Below are 24,448 nucleotides of genomic sequence, written 5' to 3' on the forward strand. Positions count from 1 at the left end.
CCCACCTCCAGTCCTAGTTGGGGAGAACAGGGCCCCTCAAGCCGTCTCCAACTGTGATAGAGATGCTGTTTCCCTCACAGGAGGGTCCTGCACCTCTGGAGTCATTGAGGAGGATAGCCTCAGTGAAGATGACCTCCTGCTAGCCAGGATGGCCAAAAGATTGGTTTTAGAGAGACAGCTCCTAGCCATAGAAAGGGAAAGACAAGAGATGGGCTTAGGTCCCATCAATGGTGGCAGCAACATAAATAGGGTCAGAGATTCTCCTGACATGTTGAAAATCCTTAAAGGGATTGTAACTAAATATGAAGATGGTGATGACATCACCAAATGGTTCACAGCTTTTGAGAGGGCTTGTGCAACCAGAAAAGTAAACAGATCTCACTGAGGTGCTCTCCTTTGGGAAATGTTCACTGGAAAGTGTAGGGATAGACTCCTCACACTCTCTGGAAAAGATGCAGAATCCTATGACCTCATGAAGGCTACCCTGATTGAGGGCTTTGGATTCTCCACTGAGGAGTATAGAATTAGATTCAGGGGGGCTCAAAAAACCTCGAGCCAGACCTGGGTTGATTTTGTTGACTACTCAGTAAAAACACTGGATGGTTGGATTCAAGGAAGTGGTGTAAATGATTATGATGGGCTGTACAATTTATTTGGGAAAGAACACCTATTAAGTAATTGTTCAAATGATAAACTGCATCAGCATCTGGTAGGCCTAGGACCAATTTCTCCCCAAGAATTGGGAAAGAAAGCGGACCATTGGGTCAATACTAGGGCGACCAAGACTTCTACAGGGGGTGACCAAAAGAAAGGGGTCACAAAGCCTCCCCAGGGGAAGAGTGTTGAGACATCCAAAGGGACAAATAGTAAAGAGTCTTCTACAGGCCCCCAAAAACCTGCACAGGAGGGTGGGCCCAGAGCCTCTTCACAATCCAATTTTGGGTACAAGGGTAAAAACTTTGAACCCAAAAAGGCCTGGTGTCGTAGCTGTAATCAGCCTGGACACCAAACTGGAGACAAGGCCTGTTCCAAGAAAAAATCCACTTCTAACTACTCTAGCTAACCCTGGAATGGCTAGTCTCCAAGTGGGATCAACAGTGTGCCCAGAGCAAATCAGGTGTCACACTGAAGCTACATTCGTCTCTTTGGGTGGGGTGGATTTAGCCACACTGGATGCCTGGCCCCCTAACATGCAAAAATACATGCAGTAGCTCTTAATTAATGGGACAAGTGTAGAAGGCCTGAGGGATACAGGTGCCAGTGTCACCATGGTGACAGAGAAACTGGTTTTCCCTGGTCAATACCTGGCTGGACAAACTTAGCCAGTCACCAACGTTGACAATCCGACTAAAGTACATCCCATGGCTATGGTAACTTTAGAGTGGGGAGGGGTCAATGGCCTGAAACAGGTGGTGGTCTCCTCAAATATCCCTGTAGACGGTTTGCTTGGAAATTACCTGGAGTCCTCAGCATGGGCTGAGGTAGAACTGAAAACCCATGCAGCCATGATGGGTATCCCTGAACTGGTGTGTGTCAAGACAAGGGCACAGTGCAAGGCTCAGGGTGAAAAAGTGGTGTTGGAGCCTGGAAAAAGGGCCCAACCTACCAAGAGAAAAGGAAAGACAACTGGGGAACCAGTTGCAACACAACAGGAAAAAGAGAACCTCTCTTCTCAGGAAGAAGTTCTGCCCTCTGAGGGAACTGAGCCTATGGAGTTAGGACCTTATCAGGTTGATCTCCTAGGCCCAGGGGGACCCTCAAGGGAGCAGTTATGTAAGGGGCAAGAAACTTGTCCCTCTCTTGAAGGCCTTAGGCAGCAAGCTGCTGAAGAGTCCAATGGAAAGAAAACAGGAACACATAGGGTCTATTGGGAAGATGTACTCCTTTACACTGAGGCAAGAGATCCCAAACCTGGTGCCACTAGGAGAGTGGTAGTGCCTCAGGAGTTTAGGGAGTTCATACTGACCTTAGCCCATGATATTCCTCTTGCTTGGCATTTGGGACAGACCAAGACGTGGGAGAGACTAGTCAACCACTTCTATTGGCCCAACATGTCCCAGAAGGTCAAGGAGTTTTGCGTCTCCTGTGCCACCTGTCAAGCCAGTGGTAAGACAGGTGGGCAACCAAAGGCCCCCCTCATTCCACTTCCAGTGGTGGGGGTCCCCTTTGAAAGAGTGGGTGTGGACATAGTGGGTCCACTAGAACCTCCCACGGCCTCAGGGAACCTATACCTACTAGTAGTAGTGGATCATGCTACTAGATACCCTGAAGCAATTCCCCTTAGGTTGACTACTGCCCATGCAATAACCAAAGCACTCATTGGTATTTTTACCAGAGTGGGTTTTCCTAAGGAGGTGGTGTCTGACAGAGGTACCAACTTCATGTCAGCATACCTGAAACACATGTGGAATGAGTGTGGGGTGACTTACAAATTCACCATACCATACCATCCACAAACCAATGGTCTTGTTGAGAGATTCAACAAAACATTGAAAGGCATGATCATGGGGCTCCCTGAAAAACTCAAAAGGAGATGGGATGTCCTCTTGCCATGTCTGCTTTTCGCTTACAGAGAGGTTCCTCGGAAGGAAGTAGGGTTTTCACCCTTTGAACTTCTGTTTGGGCACCCTGTAAGGGGACCACTAGCTCTTGTGAAAGAAGGCTGGGAGAGACCTCTTCATGAGCCTAAACAAGATATAGTGGACTATGTACTTGGCCTACGTTCAAGGATGGCAGAGTACATGGAAAAGGCAAGCAAAAACCTTGAGGCCAGCCAACAGCTCCAGAAGTGTTGGTATGACCAAAAGGCTGCAATGGTTGAATTTCAACCAGGGCAGAAAGTCTGGGTTTTGGAGCCTGTGGTTCCCAGGGCACTTCAGGACAGATGGAGTGGCCCATACCCAGTGCTAGAAAAGAAGAGGCAGGTCACCTACCTGGTGGACCTAGGCACTAGCAGGACCCCCAAGAGGGTGATCCATGTGAACCGCCTTAAGCTCTTCCATGACACGGCTGATGTGAATCTGTTGATGGTAACAGATGAGGACCAGGAAGCTGAGAGTGAACCTCTCCCTGATCTCCTCTCCCCAGACCCTAAAGATGGCTCAGTAGATGGAGTGATCTATTCAGACACCCTCTCTGGCCAACAGCAAGCTGACTGTAGGAAAGTCCTGCAACAGTTTGCTGAGCTCTTTTCCCTAACCCCTGGTCAGACACACCTGTGTACCCATGATGTGGACACAGGAGACAGCATGGCTCCCAAAAACAAAATATTCAGACAGTCTGACCAAGTTAAGGAAAGCATCAAGGTGGGTGTCCACAAGATGCTGGAATTGGGAGTCATTGAGTACTTTGACAGCCCCTGGGCTAACCCAAAGGTCTTAGTCCCCAAACCTCACACCAAAGATGGAAAGAGAGAGATGAGGTTTTGTGTGGACTACAGAGGACTTAATTCTGTCACCAAGACGGATGCCCATCCCATTCCAAGGGCAGATGAACTGATTGACAAATTAGGTGCTGCCAAATTCTTAAGTACCTTTGACTTAACAGAAGGGTACTGGCAAATCAAAATGGCACCAGGAGCAAAAGAAGACAGCATTCTCCACACCTGATGGGCATTATCAGTTTACTGTTATGCCCTTTGGTTTAAAGAATGTCCCCGCCACCTTCCAAAGGTTGGTGTATCAAGTCCTTGCTGGCTTGGAGTCCTTTAGTGCAGCCTATCTTGATGATATTGCTGTCTTTAGCTCCAGCTGGCAGGATCACCTGGTCCACCTGAAGAAGGTTTTGAAGGCTCTGCAATCAGCAGGCCTCTCTATCAAGGCATCCAAATCCAGATAGGGCAGGAAACTGTGGTTTACTTGGGTCACCTTGTAGGTGGAGGCCAAGTTCAGCCACTCCAGCCTAAGATCCAGACTATTCTGGACTGGGCAGCTCCAAAAACCCAGACTCAAGTCAGGGCATTCCTTGGCTTGACTGGGTATTACAGGAGGTTTGTGAAGGGATATGGATCCATAGTGACAGCCCTCACAGAACTTACTTCCAAGAAAATGCCCAAGAAAGTAAACTGGACTGTAGAATGCCAACAGGCCTTTGACACCCTGAAACAAGCAATGTGCACAGCACCAGTTCTGAAAGCTCCAGATTACTCCAAGCAGTTAATTGTGCAGACAGATGCCTCTGAACATGGGATAGGGGCAGTTTTGTCCCAAACAAATGAGGATGGCCTTGACCAGCTTTTTGCTTTCATTAGCAGGAGGTTACTCCTCAGGGAGCAGAGTTGGAGTGCCATTGAGAGGGAGGCCTTTGCTGTGGTTTGGTCCCTGAAGAAGCTGAGACCATACCTCTTTGGTACTCACTTTGTAGTTCAAACTGACCACAGACCTCTCAGATGGCTGATGCAAATGAAAGGTGAAAATCCAAAACTGTTGAGGTGGTCCATCTCCCTACAGGGAATGGACTTTATAGTGGAACACAGACCTGGGATTGCCCATGCCAATTCAGATGGCCTTTCCGGGTTCTTCCACTTAGAAAATTAAGACTCTCTTGGGAAAGGTTAGTCTCATCCTCTTTCGTTTGGGGGGGCGGGGGGGTTTGTGTAAGGAAATGCCTCATTGGCATGGTTACCCCCTGACTTTTTGCCTTTGCTGATGCTAAGTTTTGATTTGAAAGTGTGCGGAGGCCTGCTAACCAGGCCCCAAGCACCAGTATTCTTTCCCTAACCTGTACTTTTGTTTCCACAATTGGCACACCCTGGCATCCAGGTAAGTCCCTTGTAACTGGTAACCCTGGTACCAAGGGCCCTGATGCCAGGGAAGGTCTCTAAGGGATGCAGCATGTCTTATGCCACCCTGGGGACACCTCACTCAGCACAGACACACTGCTTGCCAGCTTGTGTGTACTAGTGAGGACAAAACGACTAAGTTGACATGGCACTCCCCTCAGGGTGCCATGCCAACCTCACACTGCCTATGAATTATAGATAAGTCACCCCTCTAGCAGGCCTTACAGCCCTAAGGCAGGGTGCACTATACTATAGGTGAGGGCACAAGTGCATGAGCACTGTGCCCCTACAGTGTCTAAGCAAAACCTTAGACATTGTAAGTGCAGGGTAGCCTTAAGAGTATATGGTCTGGGAGTCTGTCAGGCACGAACTCCACAGCACCATAATGGCTACACTGAAAACTGGGAAGTTTGGTATCAAACTTCTCAGCACAATAAATGCACACTGATGCCAGTGTACAATTTATTGTAACATACACCCCAGAGGGCTCCTTAGAGGTGCCCCCTGAAACCTTAACCGACTATCCGTGTAGGCCGACTAGTTTTAGCAGCCTGCCACACACCAGACATGTTGCTGGCCAAATGGGGAGAGTGCCTTTGTCACTCTGTGGCTAGTAACAAAGCCTTTACTGGGTGGAGGTGCTTCACACCTCCCTCTGCAGGAACTGTAACTCCTGGCGGTGAGCCTCAAAGGCTCACCCCCTTTGTTACAGCACCACAGGGCACTCCAGCTAGTGGAGCTGCCCACCCCCTCCGGCCACGGCCCCACTTTTGGCAGCAAGGCTGGAGGAGATAATGAGAAAAACAAGGAGTCACTGGCCAGTCAGGACAGCCCCGAAGGTGTCCTGAGGTCTCTAACTTTTAGAAATCCTCCATCTTGCAGATGGAGGACTCCCACAATAGGATTAGGGATGTGCCCCCTCCCCTCAGGGAGGAGGCACAAAGAGGGTGCAGCCATTGGCTACTAAACCCCCAGACCTAAACACGCCCTTAAATTTAGTATTTAAGGGCTCCCCAGAACCTAAGAACTCAGATTCCTGCAACCTAAGGAGAAGAGGACTGCTAAGCTGAAAAACCCTGCAGAGAAGATGGAGACACCAACTGCTTTGGCCCCAGCTCTACCGGCCTGTCTCCCCACTTCTAAAGACACTGCTCCAGCGACGCTCTCCCCAGGGACCAGCGACCTCTGAAGCTTCAGAGGACTGCCCTGCATCTAGAAGGACCAAGAACTCCCGAGGACAGCGGCTCTGTTCACCCAAGACTGCGACTTTGCTACAAAGAAGCAAATTTGAAACAACTTGCGTTTCGCGCCGGAAGCGTGAGACTTGACACTGCACCCGACGCCCCCGGCTCGACTTGTGGAGAACAATCACTTCAGGGAGGACTCCCCAGAGACTGCGAGACCGTGAGTAGCCAGAGTTGACCCCCCCGAGCCCCAATAGCGACAGCTGCAGAGGGAATCCTGAGGCTCCCCCTGACCGCGACTGCCTGCTTCTAAGATCCGACGCTTGGTAAAGACTCTGCACCCGCAGCCCCCAGGGCTTGAAGGATCCGACCTCCAGTGCAGGAGCGACCCCCAGGTGGCCCTCTCCCTTGCCAAGGTGGTGGCTACCCCGAGGAGTCACCCCCCCCTTGCCTCCCTGCATCGCTGAAGAGACCCCTTGGACTCCCATTGATTTCTATTACAAACCAGACGCTTGTTTGCCCCCTGCACCCGGCCGCCCCCGTGCTGCTGAGGGTGTACTTTCTGAGTGGACTTGTGTGTCCCCCCCCCGGTGCCCTACAAAACACCCCCTGGTCTGCCCTCCGAAGACGCGGGTACTTACCTGCTGGCAGACTGGAACCGGGGCACACCGTTCTCCATTGAAGCCTATGCGTTTTGGGCACCACTTTGACCTCTGCACCTTACCGGCCCTGAGCTGCTGATGTGGTAACTTTGGGGTTGCTCTGCATCCCCAACGGTGGGCTACCTTGGACCCAAACTTGAACCCCGTAGGTGGTTTACTTACCTGCAAAAACTAACAAACTCTTACTACCCCCAGGAACTGTTGAAAATTGCACTAAGTGTCTAGTTTTAAAATAGCTATATGTGATTTATGTGAAAACTGTATATGCTATTTTGCTAATTCAAAGTTCCTAATGTACCTACCTGCAATACCTTTCATTTGAAGTATTACATGTAAATCTTGAACCTGTGGTTCTTAAAATAAGCTAAGGAAATATATTTTTCTATACAAAAACCTATTGGCCTGGAATTGTCTCGGAGTGTGTGTTCCTCATTTATTGCTTGTGTATGTACAACAAATGCATAACACTACTCCTTTGATAAGCCTACTGCTCGACCACGCTACCACAAAATAGAGCATTATTATTATCTCTTTTTGCCACTATCTTACCTCTAAGGGGAACCCTTGGACTCTGTGCATACTATTCCTTACTTTGAAATAGTGCATACAGAGCCAACTTCCTACAGCATATTAAAGACCTCTTGCTGGACCTCTGGTTTAAAACCAGAGCGTTCAAGCCACGCATGCATCCTAATCAAGACACTGGTACTAATGCCGCATGCAGCTGTATCAGCGGCATCTAGGGCACAGCATATGGAGTTGTTTGTAATGATTTGCCCTCAGCAATTTTCTGCCCTCTTTTGCGGTTCTCTTCCTGGAAAAACTGGATGAGCTCCTCCATTTCATCCCAGTGAGCCCAGTCATAGCTGGCTAGTAAGGCCTGTGAATTGGTGATATGCCAATGGTTAGCTGCTTGTGCAGCCATTCTTTTGCAGTAGCATCTATCTTCTTACTCTTCTTGTCAGGATAGGATAGGATAGGATAGGATAGTGGAGGTGGCGCCCGTCGAGGCTGACTAGAGTCCTTCTTCTCCCAAGTTCTGTGGTTTTCGGCACCCAAGATTTCAATCGCTGTAGTTTGTTTCACACCGAAGCGAAGTTCAGACCGAGATGGCAACGATGTCTCAGATGGAGGTGCTGGAGGTCGAAGATGTTGTTTTGGTCTTTGCAATTTTCAGAGCCAAGCTGGAGCAGCCGAAAGTGTTTCTCAAACCAAGCGATGGCCTGGTGGCAGTCCAGTGACCTTTACAGAGTGCTTTCTGATAGTCTTGGGGTGCGGGCAGGTGGGGCCACAGTACTCTGACATGCAGTTGGATTTCGAAAGCCACAAGGTGACATCCGCGCAGTCCGAGTCCTGGATCGAAAAGGCATCCTCTTGTTCAAGCTCCTCCTGGGCGGGCTCCTCCCAAAGATGTACGGAGTGTAGACTGGAGTCTTGTGCGCCATTTCCAAACGATGAGCTTTTCAGTTCCAAAGGGTCTTTTCGACGAGAAGGATTTCGCAGGCATTGCAAGTAGCCTCCTAGTAAATGGGTGGAGGCGCAAGTTACACCATAGATGTTAACTGTGTGGGAGAATTGTATGGCACCAAAAACGTAACAAAACTGCGTCCGTTTTATAAGCTCAGCATAATCTTCAGTGATGTGGTGAGGAAGGCCTAAACAGTTGGAGTCGCTCCGGAGAGTGAGTGGTCGGTGCCCAGACCGACAAGTTGAGACAAACACAAAGCAGAAGTACACGATTGAAAAATAATACAATTGATAAAGCGAAGACAGAAGGAAAGATTTCAAACCGGAGCGAATCGAAAGAGGTCAACTTGAACTTTGACCTGTGAACATCCTAACCCCCGAAGAGTGGGATCGTTAGTTGAGTACTTACCTGTAAACTGTGTTAACACTATCTCCCCTAGAACTGTTCTGGTTCCTATAAGAGTTGCATTGTCTACTTTTATAAAGTAAAAGTGCTACTTACTTGTAGGCTGTATTATCTGAAAAACCTAAACAAAGTGTATTTGATATACAAGTTTGATACAAACCTACAACTGTACCGCAACAAAGGTCCTGTTGGTTCTAGAAATAAAGTAACAGAATATATTTATGCTACATAAAAATATTGACCTGGAGTTAGTCATTAAGTGAGTGCCTCATTTCTTGACTGAGTGTACAACAAATGCTTTGCACAACCCGCTGATAAGCCTACCTGCGAGACCACACTGCCACAAAAGAGGGCATTTGTGTTATCTACTTTAGCCTCTGTGAAGCCTCTGAGGATCCACTGGACTCTACATCCCATTTTGATATGGTATATACACAGGCAGTTTCCTACATGGCTCATTCACAAAACATTGTTTTTTTAACGAGCAGGAGAATCCTAAAAATATGAAATAGATCCAGATCCCTTGAAAGATATACACTGGTCACTGAATAGAAGGAAATTGACACCAAAAATAAGCGAGAGGAAGACATGATGTACGTTTTGTAAAGGCTGGCTTTTAATAATTGGTCGTCAACGAAGTCATGCAAATACAAAGTTATTGGTAGAAAAGCAACCCAAAAAAAAACCAGACACAGGAGCTGCTGTAGGTATGCATTTTTAAAAAAGTTCGTGTTTTGTCCATAAATAAGATATCTAGCACTTGGGACTACATTGATAAAGGTCTTAAAAAACAAAACAAATTAAACATCTTGTATCATCTGCACATGATTATGTTTAGAATATGCAAGACCTTGGATAGGTACAAAAAAGTAACCAAAAATAATAGCTTCATGGGTTTTTTGTTTTTAAAAAACAAACATTAATAACTAAATGTAAAATTAATTTTGAGAGAATGTAATTTCAAGAGCAAAATCTCAGGGCTACAAAAGTGGTTTGTACTAGGATAGCATATGTCAATAGAATTCTGTCGTCCCTTTATCATTTCCTACTAGCAAACGTTGTAACAAGTGTTTTTTTTTTTTTAATACAGGTGTTGTCTAAGCTGTGATCTTGGTAGACGCAAGAGAATTCAATGTGGATGACTGACAGAATACAAAAATACAGCTCCGCTTGGACCTACAGGCGATTTCTCATAAAGTCTAGGTTTAATACATGATAAAAGGCAGTCCTAGAAGAGCAGCAACGATCACAAAAATGCTGTTTCTGCAGTTAAAACATAGAAACGGAGAAAACAGCTTTATAACTTCCCCCAGAAGGTCCACTAGGCTATTAAGCTTTCTGTCACTCCCACAACATTGAAAAAGGAAAAAAAAAAAAAAAAAAAAAAAAAAAAAAAAAAACCACAACAAAAAAGGAGGTTGTTCCTGAGGTAATTAAACCAAAATGCTATGTATTAATATACATACTTCACGAACAAAGTGCCTTAAGTAATTTGGCTGTGCATAAAGAACAGCTAAGGCGGTTGGCTTGTTTACTCAGCCTTCTGAAATGATATTTAGACATTGATGAAAAGAGTGCAGCGTCATAATACGTAATGCAGAACACAAGGTCAACGCCTTCACATACAAACTTGATCTATGGCACATCCTGCATTATAAGGGATGCATAACCGTCAGGAGCTGATGCTAAATAGTGCTGTCGTGCAAAAGGAGCACATCATTTACATTTGATAATAGGACAGCTCTGCTGAGTACCAACTCTGCATTAGTAACACTGGCTTTTCCATTAAAAGAGCAGTAGATGCTAGTGGCGTTGGCATAGGACAGTGTATTTCCCTCTTGGGAGACTTGCATTCCTGTTGTGGTAAGGACGGCAGTGCAGCATCACCAAAGGAGGGGCAGTGGGGCTTAAGCAGGGTAGGCAGAATGCAAATTGCATGGATTATCACAGGAGTCCTCCCGTTCAATCCCCAATTCTGCAGACCAGAACCATCCTACTTATTTATCAGACGTATTAAGCACACAATGAAGTGCTGTCAGATACGCTCATACAGCCACTGTGATGATCCTGAACAGACTGTAAATGGGAGCTTTGATTAGGCTGTGTTACATTTCTATGTGCCTTCTTCTCGAGAACTGGGGTGAGACAAATAACACCAGCCACCTCTAGGCTCTGCAGCGTTCTGCCCAAAACACATGCACAGCTCATAGCAAAGTGGGCTAGCCAGTCACTGGCTATGTAATCTTTAAGAGAGACAGTGACAAAATTAACTACAACAATGAATGGGTAACAGTATCTGGTCGTCTACGACACTTAAACATTCACTCATCTACACTTGTATAGGCCATTCTGGGGATTATCTTTAGACTAACAGCATACTATACCCTAGGAGGGAGGGTTTTAAAATGGTAGTGTGCTCTTTAAAAAAATATTTATATTATACTTTGGACGGAAGCCATTTTTAGAACTAATATCTGCTATAAAAACCAAGTGAAGGAAAAAAGCAGGGTCTTCGCAGTTACGTGTAAACAGAGTAACTTTTCTGGTGAATATGGGGAGGAGAGAAGCACTTGGTTGGGCAAGGAAAGGTCCAGGCGGATGAGCAAAGGTCCAGGAGTAGAAGACTAATCGTCGCCATTCTATGTGAATGTCAGCCCAGCCTCGTTGTACACCTTAAACACTTTTTCAATTGCATTGACGTAGGCAGCTGTTCTCAGGTCCAAACCCAAGTTATACTTCATGGCAGTACGCATTATTTGCTGAAAATAGAGGCAAACAGGATTGGTGAGCAGGGGAGATTATATTGCCACATTAAACAATGCATCATTATAAAACAAAAATCCATAAAGGAAAATCTAGCCACTCATATTGTATGGCTTTTTTGTTGAACCAAATTATCACTATTTTAATATCTAACAAATAGATTATAACACATTGCAAACAGACCGGCACAATGACCATGGTGGAATGTAAAGTTGAGTAGCTTATCACACAAAAGCAACATACGCTAACATACACAATCTATGAAGGAGAAAGGTGACCAAGTTACTGGGTGCCTGAACAATTTAACTAGGTCCCTTCCATTTAAAAAAAAAAAAATGTGGGAAAAAAAAAAAAAAAAAAAAAAAACATTTTCAGAAACTCACGTGAATGTAAAAAAAGTTAAATCCAGTCTAGTAAAATTACAATAAAAATATGTAGTCTTGACAGAGATTATGATCCTCATGATGTAGGTCAATCAAAGAAAAAAAAAATGCAGTTAGCTCCCAATCTTCCATCTATTTCCCTTAATTTGATCCTCAAACGTATTGCGTTAGGCTAGACTTTTGAGAACAAGGATATGTGCATTTTTTAATTTTTTTTTATTTCCTTTAGTCAACATGTGACTATTGTTCCGCCGAATTGAGATCACAAGCTTTACTAGAACAAAGATTTCTGAAGAATGTGTGATACACTTGCAGCCCCCCAGACTATGCGCCTTCTCCTATTCTACTGAAACAGGTAGTGCACAAAAACGGGGGAAGGAAAGGGTACTTTGAACTCGTAATCGCAACCGGGTTTTATTGTTATATTAATTAAAATCATTACAAACGTGAAGCCATAATACATAGATGAGAGGTATTTATAATACAAGGTTATTAAAAAAAAAAAAAAAACACGATTACGGCACTTTGAACTCTAAAACAAATCAGCACAACTGTTGGTAGTTAAGATCTGGAAGCTTTTTCGTGCCAAAAAAAAAGTAATTAAAAAAAAACAAAAAACATACTACATCGCAATCTTCTCTACTACATGCCAAAGCACTATGGATGAATGTGAACAGGGCATGAGGATTGCCAGAAAATATAATTGATTGTTCTACCCCTTTTTGCCTCTGTTCCTTTCCAAAATTCTGCTGTGCTTGACCGAGCTGCTAAATTGCTTACCTTGGCACTGGGAAACGCGCATTCTAATAAGTTTTTGTACTCAATCAAGTGTCTGAGCACTTTGCATATACTTACAATTTATTGCACAATGACAGTAATGTAGCATATATGCGATGTACTGTTCCATTCACCACCAACATACAGCGCTTCATTTTTCTTTTTCGCTTTCAGACTACTTTTGGTTTTGATAATTCCAAAGAAGCAATAATAAAATACTTTCCCTTTGGCTTTCACAATAAATTTGCTCTGGTGTTACAGAATACTGTATTGCCCTTTCAGTGTAGGTAATCCTATCCAGGATTCTACTTTCAACAGGAAGGCTCCTGTTCTCAAATGGTTGTGTCCATTTCTTACAAAATGTTACTTGCAGAAACGCTTTCACCCTTCGCTCCCATATACAGACATTTTCACAGGATTCTACCTGTGGTATTTTTTGTTTCATCATTGTCAGAAATTGGGTTATTAATTTAGGAAGGGGTGACCCCTACCAACAAACACAATCTCATTAGAAATCTTATAATAGGAACTGGTGGTGATCAAGCCATTGCGGGACCAAATCATGTTGAACAAGGACCTGTGTGTGATCTGAGGCAAACCACAAACGAGCAGCGTTAAAATACACCAAGCGGGTCGTTTGTTAAATGTTTTACCTCGGGACCTGGTCTCTGAAATCCTTCAGTAGGCCAAAGTTTAAGGCTGAGGCCTACGAGTATCTCTCAAAGTCTGACACATCGCCTGCATGACCCAGTTGAAGTCATTTGTTTTGGTATCAAAAGCGCCATTTATGACAAAGCTCTATTACTTTGCCAGCGAAGTAGCTTTGCTACAGGGATGGATTTGCTGCCTCACCCAGTGCTTAATTTGTGCTTTTTGTTTCCGGTTTGGAGGGCCGGCACTTACTTTTCTACCTCAAGCATTTACAGTGAGCAAAAGACACATGGGAAAAACGGAGTAAGAGAAAAATCGAAAAAGCGTTACAATGGGAGAAAGCTGAAAGAGTGAGCTGGAGGTGCAGGGAGTGACTTTAAATTGATTGAAGAGGCCCGATATGGCTTCAGGATTACACTGCCTCAGTATTCTGTGTTCGCACATTTAATTGCAGCAGCCGCGTGTTTAAGAGGGCAGCTTTGGGCACTGGCACGTTTTTATCTATAAATTAAGCACTGACCTCACCCAATGAGTACCTTTAGACTTAAGCCCTCATTATGAATCTCATAGTGGCGGGTGGACTGCTGCAGTAGTGGTGGTCCGCCCACCTATTACAACCGTGGCGGGAACACCACAGTGGAAATGCCGCTGCCGCCACTAGGCAGCCTGGCGGTGGCAGAGTTTCAGATCTGACAGGGCAGCGCTGCCCTGCGGATAATCCGCCAGCCTTTTCCTGGTGGTTTACACCACTAGGGAAAGGTTGTCAGAATGGGTGTCTCCGGGCCCACCTGGGGGCCCCTGCACTTGGCATGGGCAGTGCAGGAGCCCCCATCGTGCATTTCACTGCCTGAATCACGGGCAGTGAAATGCGCGATGGGTGCTGCTGCACTCTCTGCATTGTCACACTGGCGCCAGCTCCATTTGGAGCCGGCGTCAATGTAAAGGTCCCGTTTCCCTCGCCCACCGGCCCAGTGGGAAAATCATTAAACAGCCAGCAGGGGCTTCGCCGTGCAGACAGTCTTCCGTCAACCGTCAGCGTGGTTGTCGTCAGGGTATCCCGCCAATATCACAATGACCCTCTAAGACTGGAGAAAGGTTCCAGTACATGAGTGCAAGGAAGAAGTCAAGATTCTTCTTTCTTTAGCAGGGCCTTCTTTACACGAGTCTTCCTGGATATAGTAATTTTCCAGGGAGGTGGGGGTGAGGTATCAGTTTTATCTTCTGCACTAGGCAGTAAACTACAAATTTTCTCTAACCAATAACACTTACTTTCCTGACCTATATCCACCTACTTTTGTAGCACTTTCTCTTGGTTTTCTGGCAAAAATTCCCAGAAGCTTTAACTCAAGATGGCTGAACTCCATTGAAGAGCTCAAGGCAGGCCCATAGCCACTCCCATATTTAGGTCAGCTCTCCTACTCTCAGTCCTGGTCTGAATTGGTTGACCTCTCTAGTGTTTGGTGCCAAAGTGTCAAGGGGGCTCCTGCAGTACAGCCACAATTGGCTTTAACAAGTAAAGGTAGGTACTGTTTTAAGGTTGTCTTTTGTTCTACCAACTGTTTGTGCCCCTCTTAAAGTCTACTCCTTGCTACATGGCACTAGGTTGACAACACCCTTCCTTCCTGGGTCTAGAGGCCAAACCACTGTTCTCTAGAAAGCCAAAACCACCTCTATTTCCAGACAGTAATGAGTAATCACCATCTGGTGGTGAAATGAATGGCCTAAGTATTTCTAAGGCTTATGCAGCACAAACTAAGTTGTCACTTTTCCACTAACGTTATAAAAAATCTGAATTGTGAAAAATAAATTAAATGGGCACCAAAGTCAAACATGTATCTTGGCGTTTTTTTTTTTAAATTAAAAATACATTAGCCATCCTGACTTGAGAGCTTTTAAAACACACACATTCGGTGTGAATTATTAATTTCTATATGGCAAAGGCACTTTCAAACTATGTTTTACTGCAATGTCTTCAAACTGCAGCCCAGCTATGAGCACCAAGAGCCAATTATGTTTGCAGCTATGTATGGGTGCTGTGAAAACAACGCAGGCCGCATTCAACATTTAACTCATGACACTGGGGCATTTTCAGCCAAATAGGGCAATCCAAAGAACATTTTTGAGAGAAAAACCACAGACATTACGAAACTCTTTTTCAGTGGTGTACAACACAAAGTTCTACAGTCAAAGAAAAACACAGGAAGGGAAAAACTGCGGGCAGGGTAGAGTTTTACTATTGTACTCCCCATTTTATTGGCCTTTCCCTTTCTTCACACATCATTCGGATTGTTGCTCTCCCATTTTATTTCACATTACTTTAACTCCTTTTCCATTTAAGGTTTGTGAATTCAGTCACTGTTTTGCCTTACTTTTGGTCTCCACATGTAGGCTTTCATCTTAGGTCTCCTCTTACTCGGAGTACACTATTTGCTGCTTCATGGGATACCACTGCTGAACGCCCATTTTGTGCACTATCCATTCTCTCTCTCTGATCTTGTGCGATTTGCTTTAATGTAGATTTCAAAGGGTAGGTATGAAATGTGAAGCTGCACCAAGCCCTAATCATGCTTATGTAGTTGCTAAATGAACTAGATGCAAAGGGAACTGCGGTGGTGTTTCAGGGCAAGGTGGTACATGTGCCAATTCCATTCTGGGAGCCCTCCCAGTTTCAGAATGGGCAGCATAGGTTTAGACGACTAGATTACTGCACAGTGACGAACAATCTGTCCACCAAAAATCACATGAACTAGCCTGAACAATGTCCACATCTTTTAATCATTTACACCCAATTTAGCTGAGTAACTACAGGCTAACCAGTTAAATGGAAAAGTGCTTACCCTAGCAGACCGCTCCATGGTGTAAGCCAATCCAGAATGAACAATGTCTTTTTCAGATGCACCCTGTAGAGATGAGAGAAGAAACCTGTGGTAAGTGCCACCACTCCGATTAACAGACTCATGATTAATTGTGACACCTGGTTCTGTATTTGCATACACACAGTTAAGAAAAAATAATTAACAGTAATGTATGACATCTCTGTAGGTTCCCAAGCACAACAAACTATAGTTTACCCAAGTGACATATTGGTTCTCAAATCAGACATCTTCACTACCTACATAAACAATGCACAGCTGAGGAAGGTCTTGTGGGACACTTTCAAAGCGGAGAAAAATACTCTAAATAGTGTTTTTTTTTTTTTTTTTTTTTTTTTTTTTAACATGCCTATACAAAGGCATCATTTTCTATTACCATTTTAAGAAAATTAGAAATGTAACTTCAGAAAGAGAGAAATGGGTTATAAAGGATGTATTATCCTAGCTGAATTAACCCTTCTTTATCTCCACCTTCTGCAGCTTTCAAACACACACAATGTGAAGAGAGCAGGTTTCCTAAGAAGAACTCCTCAAGGGTAGAAATATGCTACCTTTTAAAGAAAGTTTTTCTATGTTCAAAAAGCACTGCGTGAGCCAACACAAATTGTGGTATTAAAATTGTATAAATACTGACGTACATTGTATCAACAATAACATTATGCCGCTTAGAGAAGATTAGGTATGCACAGCAGACCTAACTTTGCCACTGCAGCATCTTCTTGAACATGAAACACTTGGGCCAAAGCACATTCAAGTACGAACGTCAGGTAATGCATCTACATTGATCCCATTCCAGCCTTGTAGAAGAGATCTGTAAGCGACCAATGGTAGGAGGTAATCTCAGTAGAAAAGATCATAAACAAAAGCTCAATTAGTCACCCTTCCACCAGCTACCATACTGCAGGAATGAGTACAACTTGCAAGTGGATAGACAACTAGGCAACCTGAAATTATCTATTCATAACTTAAGGTCTTGGGGCAGTTGTTACCCTTGGCCGGCTAAAAGCTGCTGTGCTATTTGCTGTTTTTTCCCCCCTGTGGCACAAACTGAAATGCCAATATTGCCTTTCTTCCAGGGGTTTATTGTGTTTGGAAAAAGACCATTATTGTCAAGAGACCAAACTTCTGCAACAGCTAGGTATGCTTGTGCATACGATAAGCATGGACGTCAGCTAAGGGGTTTCAGCTGCGACCCCCTAGCTTGCACTTGCAACCTCTGGCACTGCCTTTGAGACCCGTGGCCTCAGACGTAGCAAATTAAATGCCAAGAACACAGGGGCAGCTCACTCTTAAGGTTGTCAGGTGTCCATGTTTCCTGCACATTTTAATATATTAATAGTTAATAATAATAATCTATTATTTACTATTATTGTAAAAAAAAAAAAAAAAAAATGGAGCACAAGGACCTTCACTGGCAGCTGAGGTAAGTAAAAATGCTTTTAAATTCAAGTTCCATAATTGTGAGTATGTTTGTGTGAGAGGGATGGTATGTGCATGTGTAAGTCTGTATGAGAGCACGTGTGAGTGAAATTGCGTCGGTGACAGGCAGAGTGAGAGGCAGAGTGAGAGACTGGGTGTTAATAACCTAGTACAAGTGAGTCAGAATGAGTGACAGTAAAAGTGATTGCGAGTGAGAACTAAGTTTGAATGAGTAAGAATGGGTGAGGGGGAGAGATGAGTGAGAATGAGTAAGTGACAGGTGAGTGACTGCAACTGGGAGAAAGAATGAGTGGGTGTGAGCAAGTATAAGTGAGTTAAGAGCGAGCGTGAATGAATATGTGTGACTGAAAATGAGCATAAGTATGCAAGGGAGCGGGAGTAAGAATGTGGTGTTCAGCTTACAAGCCTACTGGTGTCCCTTCCCTACTGAAAGTAATGCTTGACTTAAGGGAGTCACAATAGACAAACACTGGTGCTGGCATATGGTAGCACCTTCTTAAGCAGGGTAAACACCCGTTACCGACATAGCTGGAGTAATTTTTGGAATAATGTATACTCGGGGTGAAATACTGGCATAATAGAGGTAGTTCTTGGCATACACATGGAAAATACTGGTGCTGGCATACTTGAGTAAGCTCTTAGCATAGGTGGCACCCATGACAAAAAGTTGGTAGAGCATTGGGGGCAATTCATGTTATGAGTGAGGTTAACTGTGGCATATGGGACATTTTGACATAAGTGTACCCATAAAATCAAAAAACAGACATTTGTCGGTTATATTAATCATGTAGATACTATGAAAATTCAACATTGTGAATTACCCATTTGTCAGAGTTAAGGTCAAGTGATATCTCTTCTGTGGAAGATTTGGGGGTCATTAAGGACAAAGGATGTGCAATGTCCCTTTCGCTACCCTCGGCATTTTGGCAAATCATTGTTCATGTCCACAAGTTCACATTTTATGGCAGGAGACTAACTGATTTTGATTACTTACGAATTCATTGAACAAAATCAGAAATTGAGTCAGCAGACATTCAAATGTTCTTATACGCAGTATGGCATTCGTGTACTCAAGCTTCTTCATAACACACTGGTAGATCATACAGAGGCAACATTAAAAACAATTGTCTCCTAGTCATCCAAGCAGCACCAAGTGGGGGATGACCCATCACACTTATTTGGTAAGTGGAAAAAAACAGTATTATATTAAGTGGTGTACCGCCAAGTATTATATTAATAATACCCATAAAATAAGAAATTGCAGGTAATTCTTTGGCTAATTATTTAGTACGGGCTCTGATTTTGTTTTGGATATAGTCATCTACACCAGAAGGAAAATGTTACTTACCTGCTAAGCATCTGTTTGTGGCATGTAATGCTGTCAACTCAGATGCTTTGCACAATACTGCCATGTAGTGTTGGGTCAGAATATGTGTAAGTTGTTTTTCTTCGAATACGTCCTTCAAGTCACGAGGTAGAGTGACTCCTCCTTTTGGTGATAATGCACATGGCCTTCAAGTCCATTCCCGCAGGCGGGTGAGAATCGAGTGTAAAGTTAGCATAAATAAAGAGATATCCATGGGTGTACAAAGTCAACTGCAACGGCCACAGGTCACTGGGGAGGAAGGTGGGCACATCTGAATCTATAGCTCTACATGACCCTAACAGATGCTTAGAGGGTAAGTAAAATTTTCCGTTCGAGGCATTGTGGCTGTAGATACACATGCTTTGCATATACTGTAAAGCAGTCCTCCTCAGAAGCAGTAGCTAACCTGTGCATTTTGCAGTTGTTTGGAAAAGTGTACATAGCACTCCATGACCTACATTCGGTTCCTGGAGTGCTAGAACATCCACACAGCCTTTAGTGAAAGTGTGCGGTGTAGATCATGTAGCTGCTTTCCAAGTCACCTACTGTAATTTTTCCTAGGAAAGCCATGGATGCTCCTTTCTGCTCTAGGAAGCGTAGGTAGAGTTCTTTTGGCATCAGCATAACATGTTTGAATGCACTTAACTAGCCATCTGGCAATACTGATTTGCATATAGGCTTTCTTTAGGAGGTGGTGAAAAAGCAACAAAAGCTACTTAGTGCATTTAAAAGTTTTGGTTCTATCAATCTAGAACATACAGGTTCTTTTGACATGTAATGTGTGGATAGCCCTTTCTGCAACAGATTCTGGTGAAAGTCAGACAACTTTTGGCAGGAAATTAGGGTTACTGCAGAGGAGCACCCTGTCTCTGTTGAGGGAAGAAAGATTCTTCCAACTGGTGCAAACCGCTTTATGTAAGGAGGGCACCAAATGTGCCCTTCAAAGCATACCGGTAGCTTGGGGATTCTACCCCTCCCATGCCATGTAATACCCATTTCCAAAGGGAGAGGGTGCTGCCTCTCTCTCCCAAAGGAAATCCTTTGTTCTGCCCTCCTCTGCCTGAGCTCATCAAGCAGCAGGAGAGCAGAAACCTATCTCTGGAGATGGCAGCAGCAGAGGCGGCCCGGAAAACCCCAGGCCACAGACAACTGGTAGGAGTAATGCTGGGGGTCCTCTAAGAAGCCCGCAGAGTGCAGGGAATCATACAACCAATACTGGCAACAGTACTGGGGTATGATTCCGACATGTTTCATACCAAACATGCCCAGGTTCGGAGATGCCATTATGTAGCTGGACACAGGTAGACAGAGACCTGTGTCCAGTACACGGGTCAAATGGCTTCATCCCACTTAAAGTCCAAGAAAAATGGAGCTCGAGTTCGTAGGGGCACCTCTGCTCATGCAGGGGTGCCCTTACACACAGGAACTTGCAGCCTGCCATAGAGGTGACCTGGTGCAGTGACCTGTAGTGAAAGGGGGTATGCACCTTTTCACACAGGCTGCAAAGGCAGGTCTGCAGATATTTTACATGGGCTCTCATTGGTGGCATAATACATGCTGGTGCCCAAATGCTAGGGGTATCTAGGTACCATATACTAGGGACTTATATGGGGCACCAGTATGCCAAATATGTGGTGTGCTAAGCCCTAAGTAGCCAAATTGAGAGGGAGAGACCACAGTCACTGGAGTCCTGGTAAGCAGGATCCCAGTGAACAGTCAAAACAGTGACAGCAGGCATAAAGTGGGGGTAACCATGCCAAAAAGATGGTACTGTCCCACAATCAGAACCTCTGTTCTGTCCTTGTTGCGTTTCAGGCAGCTGTCCTTCCTCCAGGCGGATACGTCCTTCATACAGTTGTGGAAGTTAGTCTTTGTCTTGGTGGGGGTCTGTTGAGAGCGGGAGGACGAGCTGCATGTCGTCAGTATAGGAGATGATGTTGGTGTTATGCTATCTCACAATGTCTTCGAGTGGCGTCATGTAGACACTCAAGAGTGTTGAGCTTATGGAGGAGCTGGGTGGGGGGGAAAATGTCACAGACAGTATGCTTAACCGCTAAAGTGAAGGGAGGTGGACTCTCGGTACGTCCCATGAGGAAGGATGCCATCCACCTGAGCACATAGTCTGTGATCCCAATCTGGCGTAGTGGGATGATTGGTGTGTGATGGCAGGCAGAGTCAAAGGCCGTGGAGAGTTCGAGCAGGATCAGGGCGGCTGCTTCTCCTCTGTCGAGCAGAACGTGGATGTCATCTGTTGCGGAGATCAGAGCTGTCTTGGTGCTGTGATTGGCTCTGAAGCCTCATTAGGAGGGGTGTTTGCTGAGTTGGAGGTTGATGGCCTTCTCCAGGACTTTGGCGGGGAACAGGAGCAGGGAGATCGGGCTGTAACTGTAGAGCTTACTTGGGTCTGCAGAGGGCTTCTTGAGGAGGGGTCTGATCTCTGTGCGTTTCCAGGCTTCTGGAAAAGTGGCTGTAGTTAACAAGGCATTTAGGAAGGTGGTGAGCTGTTGGCAGACCTTGTTTCTTCTGAGGATGAAGATCCTGTGGAGGCAGGGGTCGGTGGGTGCCCTGAGCTCATGTTCAGTGTGCTGAGTTGAACGGGTGGTCAACACTGAAGGTTGATTGGATGCTGGGGAGGTCAGAGGGTTAGGGATCAAAGTTACTGTAGAGGCTCTTTATCTTGTTGTGGAAGTTGTCGACGATTGCACTGCAGAGTTCTTGTGTGTGTGTGTGTGTGTGTGTGTGTGTGTGTGTTGGGGGGGGGGGGGGGGGGGGTGGAGTTTGATGGGCAGGCAACCCGATGATGGTGATGAGTTTGTTGGTTAGGCTGGCACTGTTCTCGATCTGGCGGGTCAGGGCCTCTTTTTTTGTCTCTCTTTGATCAGGTGGTGGTAGTTGAGGGCTTGATCAGCGTGGTTATTGCTGGTGCGACATCTTCTATCTAGTTCTTTGCACCTGCGTTTGGCTTTTTTGGTGGTTCTGTGGATCTTGGCTGGCTTGGTCGGGGCAACCAGGTCGGCAGCGCTGATGATCCAGTCGTTAAAGTTCTGTACTGCCTGATCCAAGTTGGTGGTGACATTGGGCTGTGGGGTGCAGAGGGTGTCGGTCCAGCCACAGGAGGGGGCACTGTAGGGGATGGGGGCAGTGTCAGGGATCCAGCGAGGGTGAGGTGTATAATGTAGTGATCCTACCAGATAAGTTACGTGGTGTCACTGTAGCAGATTCTATTGCTGGACGTGAAGATGGGGGTCCAGCATGTGCCCTGCTTTGTGCAGGAGTTTGGCCATCTGCTTGAGGCTGGTTTTGTCCACAGTCTTTCCAGTAGTTCTGTGGAGTCATCCAGGTGGTAGTTGAGGTCTCCCAGGAAGACTTAATGTACGGATTCAATGGCAAGCGGGGGGATGAATTCAGTGATGGTGTTGATGGTTCTTGGTCCTGGTGGTTTGTATGCGAGGGTGCCTTTGATGGTGGTTTTGTCTTCAGCGTGCAGCAAGAAGGTCATGTGTTCCATGATGGGTGTGGTTTTGTCAGTGGTGATGGTGCAGGCAATTGATTCCTTGTGTATGATGGCGATGCCGCCTTCGTGCCTGTTGGTGCAGTTGTGGCACTTCATTTTGTAGCTGTGGGGGTGTTGCTGTGGCGATGACTGGGGTGAGCTAGGTCTTGGTGATGGTTACATCAGGGGCGCGGGTGGAGATTGTATCTCAGACTCGTTTTGAGGCATTCTAGGTTGGCGGAGATGGTGAGGCATTGGTGGCAGTGATGGCGGTCAGTCCTGGGGCAAAGGAATATTGGCAGTGGGTGCAGGTGAATGGTCCAGCTTTGTGGTGGGGTGATGCGTGGCAGCAGGTGTTGCGTTCAGGGTCGAGAGCCCAGTGATCTGTGGGGTCAGCAGTGCAAGGGTTCCTGAAGCTGGGCACGTTCCAGGCATGGACAGGCACAGGCAGGCCTGCTCTTGGCGTGCCTTCGGGGGGGGGGGGGCAGTGGTGCACCCGTAGCGCAGTCTCGCAGCAGCCTCCACAGTAGTTTTGGAAGGTGGGAGGGACTGGCAGGGAAGGACAAAGGGTGGGGGAAAAAAAAAAAAAAAAAAACACAGACAAAGAACAGGCTAACAGGGCACAGTATGGAGGCAAAACAAAATGGGACAACTAATGGTCCATAAAAACAAGACTATAATTATACTTTACAAAAAACAATTAGTGACAGCGATTACACAAGGTGGCAAGTAAGTCCAAGCGGACTATGGGATCAAACCAGGGGCCTTGTTTGCTGGAGCTTAAAGGGAGGGGTGGGTGAAGCTGGTGACTGGGGTCAGAGGCTACTTATTAATACTCCTTGATTAAAGGAAGGAACAGTACATTTTGGTTGGCATTAAGTTAAAATATAACTGCAGATAGAAACGGAGGTCGTCCATCAACACTAGATCTTCTAACTGACCCTGTGACTGAGACCATTGTCGACCTAGGCATTCCTGTAACGGACGCATATGCAGTCGTGCATGGGGTATTATAGCAATGCAGAAGGCCACCATACCTAGGAGACGCATGAATGTCCTCACTGCGAGCTGTTGATTTGTCTGAAATTGGGGTAACAATGCTTGGAAACTATGGATTCCTGCAGGATTGCGTTGTGTTATTGACACTGTTGATACGGGTTGGCTTTGATAGCCAATCGTCCAGATATGGAAATTGGAAACGTTTTGTCTGTGTAGATGGACTGATACCACTGATGGGCATACTAGAGGTGCAGTAGTCATCTCAAAAGCAGACTAACAAGGTTTGCCACCCACCACAAATCTGCAATGTGCTGGGTGAACTAGTATGGGAAAATAGGGGTCCTTTAGGTCTAGTGAAGCCATGAAGCCATAAAGCCACCTTACTGGAGAAGTGGGATAACGTGTTGTAAGGTGACAATGTGGAAGTGCTCAGGCAGGATGTACTCGTTTAGGGGCCAGAAGTCTAGAACTGGCCAGAACAACAAATCTTTTTTTTTTTTTTTAGCTATTAGGAAGCATAGAGAGTATAACCCTAAATTCCTAGGACGTACAGGGACTCGTTTTATAGCTCCATTAAGAAAAAGAGCTTGGATTTTCAATGATAGCCTGCAAGTGTGAAGTGGAAAGAGGGAGGTGTGATAAGTTTTCCCTATGGGTAAGAAATCCTGTAAACTCCCTCCGTCAGGTGTTATGTGGTCGGGGATAGAAGAGGGAAGACACTGTTTGGTGGTGGGTGTTTCGCGTGGGGAAGCACCCCTACTTCAGACCTTGGCATGGTTTCCTAATAGAATTCTTGTAAGTACCCTTTTGGGGAGGTTTGCTGACCCTAATTACGATGATAGGAGGTATCGGAAGAGGTCGCCTTAGAACCTCCACGATAGTCTGAGCTGTGAAAGGAGTACGCGTCTAAAGGGCACACACTTCTTTTTCTAGCAGATCCCCTATTTCATCCCAGTGGGCACAATCTTAACAAGCAAGTAGTCTCATCCAACTGGCAATACACCAATGATTGGCTGCTTGTGCCGCAATCCTCTTCCTTCTCATCAATACGCTTGATTCCTTTGTCTGGCAGCAAGGCACCTCCACTAGCTTGCGAGTTGGCACACTTGCAAGCAGTGATAATGAAAAGCGAGTCTGGTGTTAACTGGCCCCTGATGTAGATGGGGACAGCTTATACTTTTTGTTTAACCTAGGCATTGTAACC

The 24,448-nt window shown here is 45.5% G+C and overlaps 1 protein-coding gene across 1 annotated transcript in view; it reads right to left on the minus strand.

Moving 5' to 3' along the window:
* Positions 1-9,093: 9,093 nt before the first annotated feature.
* The window catches only part of GLUD1 (glutamate dehydrogenase 1), a 181,279-nt gene continuing 165,924 nt past the window's right edge, over positions 9,094-24,448 (minus strand). The window contains exons 12-13 of the mRNA XM_069240627.1: positions 15,911-15,973; positions 9,094-11,258 (exon numbers count right to left, since the gene is read on the minus strand). Of these exons, the coding sequence (XP_069096728.1) occupies positions 11,139-11,258; positions 15,911-15,973 (183 nt within the window). The 3' untranslated portion in view covers positions 9,094-11,138. The remainder of the gene's footprint in view (positions 11,259-15,910; positions 15,974-24,448) is intronic.

This window comes from Pleurodeles waltl, chromosome 6 (assembly GCF_031143425.1).
Source record: "Pleurodeles waltl isolate 20211129_DDA chromosome 6, aPleWal1.hap1.20221129, whole genome shotgun sequence".
NCBI lineage: Eukaryota > Metazoa > Chordata > Amphibia > Caudata > Salamandridae > Pleurodeles > Pleurodeles waltl.